This window comes from Lissotriton vulgaris, chromosome 1_1, assembly GCF_964263255.1.
Source record: "Lissotriton vulgaris chromosome 1_1, aLisVul1.2, whole genome shotgun sequence".
NCBI classification, from domain to species: Eukaryota; Metazoa; Chordata; class Amphibia; order Caudata; family Salamandridae; genus Lissotriton; species Lissotriton vulgaris.
In genome coordinates, this window is record NC_141685.1 from 179,230,975 (window position 1) to 179,243,136 (window position 12,162).

The 12,162-nt window shown below is 41.5% G+C and overlaps 1 protein-coding gene and 1 pseudogene across 1 annotated transcript in view; both read right to left on the bottom strand.

Moving 5' to 3' along the window:
- Positions 1 to 912: 912 nt before the first annotated feature.
- Positions 913 to 1,637, bottom strand: LOC147738071 (uncharacterized; annotated as a pseudogene).
- Positions 1,638 to 1,798: 161 nt separating this feature from the next.
- The window catches only part of LOC147738072 (uncharacterized), a 556,710-nt gene continuing 546,346 nt past the window's right edge, over positions 1,799 to 12,162 (bottom strand). The window contains exons 5-7 of the mRNA XM_086925024.1: positions 3,296 to 3,891; positions 2,802 to 2,930; positions 1,799 to 1,843 (exon numbers count right to left, since the gene is read on the bottom strand). Coding sequence (XP_086781150.1) covers positions 1,799 to 1,843; positions 2,802 to 2,930; positions 3,296 to 3,891 — 770 coding nt within the window. The remainder of the gene's footprint in view (positions 1,844 to 2,801; positions 2,931 to 3,295; positions 3,892 to 12,162) is intronic.

Sequence of the window (12,162 nt, forward strand, 5' to 3'; positions counted from 1 at the left end):
GAGAGTCACAGAGAAGTTGCGATGGGGGAGATTTAATGATGATGCGGTCAGGTTTGACCAGCTCATCCACAATGGAGAATATGGTTTTAGATTTACAACTGGCCCCAAGAATTTTCGCCGAAAAATGTGCTGATTTAGCCGACACGATAGCCGACTTATAGTCCTGCAAGGCCTTCAGGAACAGGGTTTTCTTCAGGGGGCAAGAGTGGAGCCTCCACTTGCGCTCCAATTGGCGCAGAGCGAGCTTCCCGTCCATGAGGTCTTTGGTGAACCAAAGTTGGGCGTCGTGGGGTCGCTTGTTTTTTAAGATCTTAAGGGGGGCAAAAGTGTCTCTCGCCTGGGTCAGCCAGGAAGAGAGAGCGTCAGCTTGAACATGTGTCGAACATTGGGTGTCCAAGAGATCTGGAAAAACTGAAAGGGTGGAAGTGAGAATGCCTCCATGGACCCCCAGGGGGGCGCGCCCCACAGTTTGACGACCTCTGCCTTAGAACGTAGGAGTGAGGTTACATCATAGGCTCAGCAAGGCTCTAGTTCGTAGAAGGAAATCTTCTGTCTGTCTTGAGGAAGCTGCTGCTTGTTAGTATAATGCAATCCTTTCTCAATCGTGCCAAGAAGTACCTAATGTTATGTCTAGGTAGAGTGACGCAGCCGGGCTGGCTGGGCCTGCGCGCGCTGACAGGCTGAAGGGCGCCTTTCTTCTGTCTCTGCCTGACTGACCAGAACTGGAAAGCACAGTGGCTTGTTTTTAGACCTTGTACGCTGTGAGCAAACTATAACAATATGAGCTCATGTGGGCACAAAGGTGTCTTGCACAGAAGATACAGAGTGTTGTGCGCAAAAAATAAAAAGACACACAGCTAAAATGGTTACCAACTCAGGCTAACAAAGAATAACGTGACCCTAGGGGCCACACTACAGTTTTTCCCCAGTGTGAGCTCGCTGATGCCGTTTTAGGTTTGATAAATCACAAAATCTATTCCCACATTCATTGCACTTTAATGGTTATTCCCCAGTGTGTGTTTTCTGATGCTGTTTTAGGTATGATAAGCGACAAACTCTCTTTCCACATTCACTACAATTATATTGTTTTTCTCCAGTGTGTTTTTGCTGATGATTAATTAATGTTGAAGATTCACTATAACTACATCCACATTCACTGCAATGGTATGGTGTCTCCCGTGTGTGCTCGCTGATGTCTTTGTAGGTCTGATAAGCGACAAAATCTCTTCCCACATTCATTGCACTTGAGTGGTTTTTTCCCAGTGTGTGTTTTCTGATGCTGCTTTAGGTGTGATGATTTATAAAAACTCTTCATACAATCACTGCAATGATATGGTTTTTCCCCTATTTGTGTTTGTTGATGATACTTGAATCCTGAAGAGGAACTAAAACTACTTCCACATTCACTGCAATGGTATTTTTTTTCTCCAGTGTGTTTTCGTTGATGAATCTTTAATGTTGATGAGTCACTAAAACTACTTCCACAGTCACTGCACTTGAATGGTTTTGTTGTAGAGATTCTGCACATACAGAACTATGCACAAGAAAATAGGCCGTTAGTACAAGATTGGTTGTACCGCACTTACACCTAAGAACTCACAATCACTAGACCGACTAGCTATAGTGTCTCATTAGCTCCCCAGACCTTCCGAAGATACCTAATGCTTAGACAAACCCAGAACATGGAACTCCCGACCTCTCAGAGTTGCGGTAGCAATGCATACCCTTTTGCTCACTCACCCTTGCTTGTCCACACCAAATAATGCAGAGTCTATGTAAAGTTTAAAATGTTTATTTTTCAACTAACAAACTCTGTGTGTTGTTCAATAATGCAGTAAACGAGCTAGCACCAGCAGAATAATACATAAGATAAAAACAATGATCAAAGTTACAATACCATAAAATAAGAAGGGGGAGATCATTCTGAATGACCAGTGGATATTACGGCTATAATGCCTAGACCACCCTCCCTTGGTAGAATTATGTATATTATATAAAAGAAGATCTCTGGGACAATTCTTGGGAACCCCTCACCTTAGAACGTAGGAGTGAGGTTGCATCATAGGCTCAGCAAGGCTCTAGTTCGTAGAAGGAAATCTTCAGTCTGTCTTGAGGAAGCTGCTGCTTGTTAGTATAATGCAAGCCTTTCTCAATCGTGCCAAGAAGTACCTAATGTTATATCTAGGTAGTACGGACTGACCAGAACTGGAAAGCACAGTGGCTTGATTTTCGACCTTGTACGCTGTGAGCAAACTATAACAATATGAGCTCATGTGGGCACAAAGGCGTCTTGCACAGAAGATACAGAGGGTTGTGCGCAAAAATAAAAAGACACACAGCTAAAATGGTTACCAACTCAGGCTAACTTTAGCAAAGAATAGCGTGACCATAGGGGACATACTACAGTTTTTCCCCAGTGTGAGCTCGCTGATGCAGTTTTAGGTTTGATAAATCACAAAATCTCTTCCCACATTCATTGCACTTTAATGGTTATTCCCCAGTGTGCGTTTTCTGATGCTGTTTTAGGTATGATAAGCGACAAAATCTCTTCCCACATTCACTGCAATGATATTGCTTTTCTCCAGTGTGTGTTCGATGATGATTCCTTAATGTTGAAGATTCACTAAAACTACTTCCACATTCACTGCAATGGTATGTTTTTTCCTGTGTGTGCTCGCTGATGTCTATGTAGGTCTGATAAGCGACAAAATCTCTTCCCACATTCATTGCACATTTTCCCCAGTGTGTGTTTTCTGATGCAGCTTTAGGTGCGATAATTTATAAAAACTCTTCAGACATACACTGCAATGATATGGTTTTTCCCCTGTGTGTGTTTGTTGATGATACTTGAATCCTGAAGAGGAACTAAAACTACGTCCGCATTCACTGCAATGGTATGGTTTTTCTCCAGTGTGTTTTCGTTGATGAACCTTTAATGTTGATGAGTTACTAAAACTACTTCCACATTCACTGCAATTATATGGTTTTTCCCCTGTGTGTGTTCTCTGATGGAGTTTTAGGTATGCTAATTGACTAAAGCACTTCCCACATTCACTGCAATGATATGGTTTTTCCCCTGTGTGTGTTCTCTGATGGAGTTTTAGGTATGATAAGCAACAAAATCTCTTCCCACATTCATTGCACTGGAATGGTTTTTCCCCAGTGTGTGTTTTCTGATGCTGCGTTTGGTACCATAATTTAGTAAAGCTCTTAAGACATTCACTGCAATGATATGTTTTTTCCTCTGTGTGTGTTTGTTGATGATTCCTTGATACTGAAGAGGAACTAAAACTACTTCCACGTTCACTGCAATTATATGGTTTTTCCCCTGTGTGTGTGTTTGTTGATGATACCTTAATCTTGAAGAGAAACTAAAACGACTTAAACATTCACTGCAATGGTATGGTTTTTCCCCAGTGTGTGTTCTCTGATGCTGTTTTAGGTTTGAAAATTGACTAAAGGGCTTCAGACATTCACTGCAAGGATATGGTTTTTCTCCAGTGTGTGTTCGCTGATGTATCCTTAATTTTGAAGATTGACTAAAACTACTTCCACATTCACTGCAATGGTATGGTTTTTCTCCAGTGTGTATTCGCTGAGGATTCCTTAAGTTTGAAGAATGACTAAAACGACTTCCACATTCACTGCAATGGTATGGCTTTTCCCCAGTGTGTGTTCTCTGATGCTGTTTTAGGAGATATAATCGACTAAAGCTCTTCAGACATTCACTGCAAGGATATGTTTTTTCTCCAGTGTGTGTTCTCTGATGCCATTTTAGGTGGGATAAATATATAAAGCTCTTCCCACATTCATTGCACTTGAATGGTTTTTCCCCTGTGTGTGTTCGCTTATGACTCATGAGTTTAGATGATTCTGTAAAACTACTTCCACCTTCACTGCAATGATATGGTATTTCCCCTGTGTGTGTTCGCTGCTGCTTTTTTAGGCCTGATAATTGACTAAAGCTCTTCAGACATTCATTGCATTTGTATGGCTTTTCCCCTGTGTGTGTTATCTGATGCAGTTTTAGGCTTGGTAAATATACTCTGTGTTTTATATAGCAGAACCCCCATTTCTTTTAACTTTCAGTTAACTGTGCTTTTCGGTGGTTGCTGTGGAATGGCCTAAGGGAGTTTACAATACACCTCTAGCACTGAATGGTGGTCTGATATCACTTTAGGAAGCAGAGTACTGCTGTAACCACCTCATGATCCGAGCTGGTATTGGACATGTTTACACAAGAAGTGTTTGATCAGTGTTTCCCTAATTTTCAATAGGTCATTTCTTCATCTTGAGGCATGGAGGTGCACAGCTGAGACTCGTAGAACCACCGAATTGCCCTTGACGGTACTTCAAAGATATGTCAGTTTATGTCCAGGTTTGGCTGCCTCTGTCGGCACTTATGTTTTCCTCAATACTGGAACTCAATGTTTCAGACTTTGCTTTTGCAGATTTACAGTATTATCTTCATTATTCTTAAACATTTTGTGCAGTCATGGATTGTTTTCTGTCGGATATAAAGAGATTTAAATTACTTAAATGGAAAATACCAGAATGTGCATATTCAATTTTTAGTTGATTGTAAAAGCATCTCATTTATTACTATTGTAGAAACTTATGAAGACATATTTAAGACACATTTAACCATGCACAGATATTTGCATAAAAGTTCCTTTGAATTCGCCACATCTTATTTATTTCAGCAAAGGGGTCATAGAGTAACTTAACAAAAAAAGGGCGCTGGCATAGCACGCACATTCTAGTTACAGCTTTAGGTAGATGCATATGGTCAAGGTTTTGTTAAAACAAGAACAGCTCTTGGAGTAAGGATGGATCAGGAAGACTCAAGACAGCAAGGTGGACATCAGGATGTTGTGCCATACATCAAATCTTATTTTTCACGGAGGTGCCTGGTTTCATTCACTACTAACTACTCTTTTTTCAGGAGGGTTCCCCTCGCTGTTGTCTCAAGGCTTGATTAGGGGGACCTTTCGTGATGATTTGATCCCGCAACAAACTATGCATACGTCCCAAATGTAACAACTACTACACCACGTTTTTGCATTTTGCAGAGGAGAAGAGAGTGAGAAGCGAGGAGCGAGGAACAAGGACACCAAACCACTGCCTCCCGCTGCCGGCCCTACCGCCAGCCCCCATAGCCCCTCAGCCCCAGGTGCCACGGTCTTCACTTGAACGGGCCTCAGCGGGGGATCCCGTTCACGGCCCGAGGCCCGTGGCTGATCTCGCCGGTCCTGCATTCCAAGCCGCAATCGCCTGCAAAGCATCCCTAATCATGTTGCATTCTAATCTAGGACCCTGATCGATACTGTGACCTTATGCCCCTATTCGGCAATAAATCCATTTATTCCCTATATTGGCATAACCGTTCAAGTGCAATATTCAGAAACTCGTCTCTGGCCTCACACGAACAGAGCCACATTTCAGAATAGCTTTCTCTGCCACTTCCTTTGCAACCAATTAGTGCAATGACATAGCAGAAGTTACTATCTGAGATTCCTAGATTAACACTCCGAGTTCTTCAACAAGATAAAAACTCAGCAACCTGGAAATCCCCGCTTGCTGTGTTTTGATTAGTAATAGAACTCTAATGAGCACTGATAGACGATCACTTCCTAGTGACATCTTTATTGACGTCTTATGTCCAAAGATTTACGTCAAACAAGGCACCTTTCAGGTATAAATATTACCAACGTTGCCTTAAGCAAACGCTGTTGTGTTGCTGAAGCTGCTGCTGAAGAAGCTGTCATGCTGATGATACCATAGCTGCTATCGCTACTGCTATCGCTGCTAACTAGCGAACGATGGTGTGGTGAACTTAGGAGCTGGACAGCCTTCCCCCTGCGAGAGCCCAGCAGATGCAAGCTGCCCGCGGACGCTGCCCCTCCTCCTCCTCCTCGACGCGCTGAGAAGAGACGCTGTCTTTCTCCTGCAGAGAAATCCAGCTCCGGCGTTTCTAGTCTACCCTCGCGGGTGACTGGGACATCGACCCCCTGAAGGAGATACCAGACCTCCATCATTCTATTCCAGAGGTACGGTGTTGACTAAACCCTTAGAGAGAATTCTTGAAGCAAACCTTGGCAAAACCAACTTAACTTAAAGCTACTTACTTACTCCCCATCCAAGTATTAGGCTTAGGTCAGGTACACTGGGGTAGGCGTAGTTAGAAGCACCAGTTGAGCATTTTAGCCTAATGTATATATGAATGTATATATGTTTTATCCATTTTAAACCATTGTATGGCTAAGAAACCATATCAATGCTTTTACAGTATTATTTCGCAATACTCATCTTACTGTACGTACTTTTTATAATAACAAGTCTTGCAATTGTGGCAATTCATTTCTCTTGTATGAGAAGAAAGACTGTTCAATAAATGTTACCTTTTATTGAAAACGCCCGTCTCTCTATTCTCTACATATTGTGAAAGTAATCTGCACAACCACTGACTGAGTAAAATAACTGTCTATTGTTTCACACGACCCTAGAGATTGACTCTTGATCTGAGGAGCAAAGTTGTCATGTTGCACGGCTGTTGGAAAACTGAATCCCTTCTTGGCTGTGCCAGGGAAGCTGATCACTTCCTATTTCAGTCAAGAAAGTTTCCAGTGACCTCTGAGCTAGTTGGTAACAACCCCAATTAAGTTTAGCATAGTCAGTTGAGGCCTGGAAGATCCGCACTTCTACGTCGATACTACTGTTTATGTTATTCCAATGCGCAGGGCCTATTGGGAAAATAGGAACTACACTACATGGCGCCCAACGTTTGGTAAGGCGATAAACTAACGCAAGACGTTAGAGTAACTCAGTCGTGCATTTTTCACACAGACCCCTTTCTCCCGTAAATACTCCAATAGACGTCTGGAGTGGGTGAAAGGTTAAAATCCGCCCGAACTCAGTAGGAAGAGATTCCTATGTAAAGCTCTGGTTTATTCAACGTTGAAGGATACAGTGTTCCAAAATATTGTGCACCTAATCTTTGTCTCCTTGGAGACCTACTCTGCAAAAACCTTCCTGACAATAAAATGTCAGACAGTGAAGAAGAAAGGGAAGAAGCTAGACTGGCAACCCTACTAATAGAGGAAGACACGGGTCCCGACACTACTACTGAACCGGGTGCAATAATCATCCCGGCGCATTTAAGAAAATCTATAACTTTAAAATTTATAGAAAATGGACTGACACCACAAGGTGGTACAGTAATTTTCGTGATAGAGGCAAACGAATATCGGCAGACAGAGGTATTCTATTCATGGATAAACTTTCCAGCAGCAAACGCTAGAACAAAAGAGTTTCACTATTACAAAATAGAGAAACCACCGGATGAGTACGCTCCTTTCGAGGAGACTGAAATCCCACTAAAATTCCAAGAGCACCTGCTCTGGTTTAATGGCGCCCTAAAACATAATGATCATATTACCAGGCTCGGTCCACTAGGTAGACCAGGACCAACGTAGCCGGTTCTAGCCAGCTACACACCACATCCGGACATTGCAAAAATGTCTAGAGAAGAGCTGTTAGTACAGCTAAAAACATTAATTAAAATACATAGGCAATTAGTCCAATATGTAATGCGGACTGCAAAAGTCCAACCAGCTGTTCATGTACCACAGCTGACCCCTCATCAGGGGAACACTAATAAAATAACACCACAGAACATACAGTCATGTCTTGGTAAAACACCCGTAAAACGGGAACAAATTCCTTTCTGGTTAGCACAGAAAATCACTCAAATAGAGGCAGTATTTCCGGATACTACCCCTATTGAGAAACACAGAATCTTGACCATCTGCCTTCCTATGGGAATCGTACCACACGTGGAGGACTGCGACACTTGGGGTACAGTCTTTGCTTCCATTTACACAAAAACACATGGTGTTCCGTCCATGGCGGTAATACCAGAAGTGCTAAAACAGATTCAAAATGAATACGGTCCATAACCCGCTTTAACTCTTGGTATGAAATTACTGAAAGACTTCAAGCAGGTCTCGGCTATATTATTAGCCAACATAAAGCATTCCAACTTCACTAATCACCTTCACTGTATCTGCTAATGTCTCTGGTGAGCAAAGCGCGGAGATACCCTTACGGGATTGATTCCTGCGCGATATAAGAAATTAAAATAAAATAAATAAAATAAAGGGAGAAGCAGCATCTGTGACGATCTGCCAGAAGTTTAAGGAAACAGATATAACAGATCAGCCAATTGAGCTTGCCAAAATCATAGAAAAGTGCTATGAAGAATTAGGTAGAGATAGCTTGGGTGGGAAACCAGTAAAGCCCCAACTGCTCGAAAATCCTGAAAAATTATTTATTAAAAATAATTTAAACACTCCTAAAAAGAGCTGGGATGGAAATAAACAATCCACTACCAAGGAAAAAGTTTTCCAGTCCAGAGGAAGGTCTCCTCGACGGAGGGAAAGAACTCCGACTCGAGAACACCAGTCTCCTCAGAGGGAGCCCTCTGAGAAAAAATACAACCTTAGAAATAGGGATAATTTGAAAAAACCTGATAGATATCAAAGTATTGATACACGTCCCTCTCGATCTTTTTCGCAGAAATCGGAAAGAAGAGGATGGTCAGACCCAGGAGAGCACACCAAGTCCAAAGACAAGGAACCTGCTCAGAGTAAAAAATCTCAATTTCCAAAAAAGAAGGTAGCCAGTATTAGAGTAATCAACCGTGCCGAGAATACTGAGAGTACATTCCTTACACAAATTCAAATATTCACAGTTTTTTGTTAGGTGAAGGAAAAATGGACAAAGTAATGTACTTCAGAAGGGAAAACTTCCACGTCTAGAAATGCAATCCTTCTAGTTGAACTGGAAATACTGAATTTTATATCAGCAGTTCTATTGTTCAACCATTGATGGAACTGGTCAAGAGTGTCACTATCGCCCGTCCAAGTCATAAAGACATCATCAATAAACCGGAGCCACGCTCCGATGTATTGAGTGAAAGGGTTGTTTTGATAGATATACGCCTCTTCATACATTGCCATAAATAGTACAGCTAATTCTGGAGCAAAGGGGCAGCCCATGGCTACCCCTTTGACTTGGTAGTAGTATTCTCCATTAAAGCAGAAATAATTCTTCTTTAAGGCGAACGCTGCCAAGTCGACAATAAATTTGGTAGGCACCTGTGTTGGTCTAAAATCTTTTTCTTTTTCTAGATATAAATAAAGGCCCTGACGAGAATCCTCTAAGACCAGCAGGATTCGAAACGCGTAGGCCCATTACCACTCCCAAGTCTGCATGGGTGATAAGTTCATTTGAATCGCCTTGTTGCTTATCACCTCTTTGTGTACATTACTTTGTCCATTTTTCCTTCACCTAACAAAAAACTGTGAATATTTGAATTTGTGTAAGGAATGTACTGTTTGTATAAATAATTTTCTTAGCAATACCCTTTAAAGATACTTCGCAGACTGTGGCCTGTTCCAGAATTTCTGTGCTTGTTTGCCCACTGTAAATATTGTTCACTGTAATATATTACACACGTTTTGTTTTCCCCTTGTGTCCCTGAATGGTTGAATGTTGTATGATTGTGACATGGTTGATATAATGAAAGATTCCCTCTTCTATTAGTTTTGTACCTAGCATGTAAAATTGTTCACCTTTTCGAAATAAGTTTTTCAAAAAAGATAGCCGCTTTTTGATAAAATTGAACCAAATAATAAAAGCTACTAACCAGCTTCCAGTCTTGAATCATTGCTTCAGGTCTTGTGTTCTAACATTTGTTAATTAATTTTTGGAATCAGTACTGGCATTTTCATTTTGTTTTCCTAATACTGGCTCAGCCATACTGATTAGAGCCATCCCTTTGTAGTTCTTTGGAGAATACTGAGGACACAGTTGAAAAACGGGGAGTGGGCACAGACAATGTTAGACAGTGCAGCAGAAATCAGTATAGCCCGCAAGATCTTGATGAGCCATCTGGAGACAGTGGACACGAATGAATTCATTCAGGTTGAAACTGCCGACACCAGACTTAGCGAGCCCCATAAAATATACGAAATAACATTGCGTATAGAGGGTGATAAGACTAGGAAAATAAAGGGTCTATTTTGGGATAAACTCTCAAAAGGCTATGATATTCTGTTAGCTGAAAAAGATTGGCCCCCAGAGTTTGTCAGGGAGTGCCCTCGTGGCAAAGAAATGATTATGCCTGCCTTCTCGAATCACATTCCGATTCACAAAAAAATATACTTATGCAAGGAAATGGGCAGTAGCCCAGGCACCGGCATTATATAAAAATCATGTAGGATGGGATGAGGACTCACCTCCTCACAAAATCCAGTTAAAAAGTGAACCAACTGCCCAACGGCAGTATCCCATTAAGCAAGAAGCTAAAAAACAAGTCAGGGAGATCTTAGATCAACTTGAATACCAGGGGGTGATTGAAACATGCACCTCTCAAATGAGCAATCCTTTGTTTCCTGTCTCCAAGCCAGACAATTCATATCGTCTAGTTTTGGACTACAGACACCTTAATGCATGTTGCAAAACATTTGCAGTACAAAACTCGCATAGTGCAGCCCTAATGAATAACATAGTTAGGAAAAAATATAAAACGACATTAGACATATCTAATGGTTTCTTTTGTCAAAACATTGCACCAGAAAGCAGATACGTGACCGCTTTCTCAGCATTCGGGTCGCAGAAAAATTTCTGTCGACTCCCACAGGGGTTCAAGAACAGCCCAGGACTATTCTCAGCTAGGGTAACAGAGTTACTACAAATATATGATGATGAGGCATTATCTTACGTAGATGATATCTATCTCACAGACGACGCTTGGATACTCACTGGAAAAGAGTGAACACCATTATACTTGGGTTCAAAACAGAGGGTTACAAATTCAACTTTAAAAAGTCTCGAATTGCCCATCTGACAGTACTATTCTTAGGGTACGAATTATCAAGTGAAGGAAAAAGCCTAGCGGACAACTTCTTAGAGAAGTGCGCTGTACTCCAAGCTCCAAAAACGCTGAAGAATTTACAATCCATACTAGGTTTTCTGAATTTCGGAAGAACTTATATTCTAAATTACGCAGAGAGGGTTAAACCTCTCTACGAACTAATTAAACCTGATTTTAAACAAATCAATTGGACTCAAAAACACACAGAAATTTTGAGATCACTGCAAACAGACATGTTAACTAAAACAAAATTAGATACACGTGATAACACACGCGATCTTGTAATCCGAGTCATCCCAGGGGGATGCGGATTCACGTACCTGACCTCTAATGAGGGAGAAAAGGTACCAATTTCAATTAAATCTCACTTGTACACACAAGCAGAAAAAACATTCAGTCACACAGAAAGAGCTGTGAAAGCAGTGCAAATTGCATTAGCAAATGAACGAGAACTAGCACATGGTAAAAGGATTAATATCCTCACAGCAGAATCCGCCTTCGAGGCGCTATTCAGCCCAGTAAACCTGCCTACAGTGTCACTGGATCCGAAATGGATACAGTATGTAGATTCTCTAGGAGCGGAAGATGTGAAATACTATTTCGCCCCGCAATTCGAAGAACTGAATGATTTAGAATATGAAGAAGAATATCCTCTGCCAATCGAACTTATGCCTCTCCCACAGTACGCCTGTATAATCTATACATATAGATTTGTACAGCATTTCAACGTAGAGAGCAAATCCTACGATGCAGCGTGTGCGATTGTTAAAGGTCGTTGGCTGTGCCGTAAATTCAGACCGAAAGTAACAAAAACTGAATCAGTAAGAAACTGTTCGGCTCACAGAGCTGAAATCAGATCTTTAAAGATGGCGCTTGAAAATGCAGAACGTGAATTCCCGACACTTATCGTGTGCGATTCTCATTTATGCGTCAACTCTTACAATAATAAACTGCAGAGTTGGATTGAAAACGATTACAAAGATGACACAGGTGCCACAATAAAGCATAAATTGCTCTGCAAACAGGTAGCTCTTTTACAGAAAGAACTACGAAAGACTCACGTGATACACGCACAGAGTCTTCAACGTGATGGCGTTCACGTTGCAGGGAATTCATTGGCTAATACAGCCACAGCGGAAGCAACTAAACCGGCTTCCGTAGCCACAAAAAAGCGTGCAGAAAAATACATAGACGGGGAAACCATGCTGGCAGTAAAAAAGACC